This window comes from Apaloderma vittatum, unplaced genomic scaffold (assembly GCF_000703405.1).
Source record: "Apaloderma vittatum isolate BGI_N311 unplaced genomic scaffold, ASM70340v1 scaffold29983, whole genome shotgun sequence".
Lineage (NCBI taxonomy): Eukaryota > Metazoa > Chordata > Aves > Trogoniformes > Trogonidae > Apaloderma > Apaloderma vittatum.
This window is the reverse complement of record NW_009709118.1, coordinates 3,155-4,379: the sequence shown is the minus strand read 5'-3', so window position 1 is coordinate 4,379 and position 1,225 is coordinate 3,155. Positions and strand designations below refer to the sequence as shown.

At 43.5% G+C, this 1,225-nt stretch overlaps 1 protein-coding gene across 1 annotated transcript in view; it reads left to right on the top strand.

Moving 5' to 3' along the window:
* Positions 1-319, top strand: part of MDH2 (malate dehydrogenase 2, NAD (mitochondrial)) — a 6,889-nt gene extending 6,570 nt beyond the window's left edge. Inside the window, 1 exon segment of the mRNA XM_009866811.1 lies at positions 8-319. Within this exon segment, the coding sequence (XP_009865113.1) occupies positions 8-139 (132 nt within the window). The 3' untranslated portion in view covers positions 140-319.
* The last annotated feature ends 906 nt before the right edge of the window (positions 320-1,225 follow it).

Below are 1,225 nucleotides of genomic sequence, written 5' to 3'. Positions count from 1 at the left end.
CCCTCAGAAAAATGGAATCGAGAAGAACCTGGGTATTGGCAAGATCACTCCCTTTGAAGAGAAGATGGTTGCTGATGCCATGGCTGAGCTGAAGGCTTCTATTAAGAAAGGAGAGGATTTTGCAAAGAACTTCAAGTGAAGAAGAGTTGATGATGGAGAGGAATTAACAACATCCTTAATTTATTAAGGCATCATGTCACTTTACGACTTCTGAGTCAAAGCTCAGGCTTTGATTGAAGTCTGTCTGTATTAGCTTAATGATTGTTGCCAGTGCAGAGTCTAATCATCAATAAAACGGCCTCATTTTTTCAGTGTTCCATGTGGAATTGTCCTGGTGTGCTTGTCTTGCGAAGGTAGAAGCTGCAGGTCCTCTGAAAGGTTTCAGGAGGGATGAAATAGTCTCTGATAGTGGGTGAACTCGATGACTCAACCCTGCTGCTGCTGGGTCTTGGCCTGGGCTCCTTGTTGAGCGCAGCAACCAGGAAGCCGGGCATGATCAAATGAGATCAGGGTGGGGTGAAGAGGCTTGTGAAAGGGATAACCGAGTGGAGGGATCCAAGAGGTGTTTCCTCAGGTAGTGTTACCTGAGTTTGTTACCTTAATCTCTTATATAATTCGAATTTTTAAAAGAGTTAAGAGCGCAGTGCCTGAGACGTCAGTCCTGCTCTAAGAAAATTAAAATGCTGAGAGTGACTTCTTTCTGGTTAGGAACAAAAGCCTTGATTTAGCATCTACATAAATTTCTTTTACGCTCATCCTCTTGCGAATATAAAAATAAATGTCTGCGAGCAAGCGGTGATGATGAGTTCTGTTGCTGACTTCTTTTGAAAGTAAGCTTTAATGAAGGAAGCTATTAATTCACTCTTCCTCCGTAGTCTGTGGGCTGCTTACCCTATTGCTTTGAATTGCTCTAATCCATGTAGGTTGATTCTAAGTTGAGCAGACTTTATTTTGATTAGATGGAGGCAACGCTGAAGCCCAGCACCTCTGGAGGAGCTGAGGGGCACGTTGGTTTGAGCGAGAGAACCTGGTGTAGAAGCTTCTCCTAGGGAAGACACCAAAAAATAGTAGATGCTCTTTGGTCACTGCCTTTTTTTGTTCCTCCCACTTGTGTTCCAACCCTCTTCTGAGCTCTCTGAACTGGGTTTATTTATTTTTATTTTAATTAGTTCATCCTGAAGCGGATCCTGCAGTCATGACACTGCTGATGGATCGAGACTGCAGC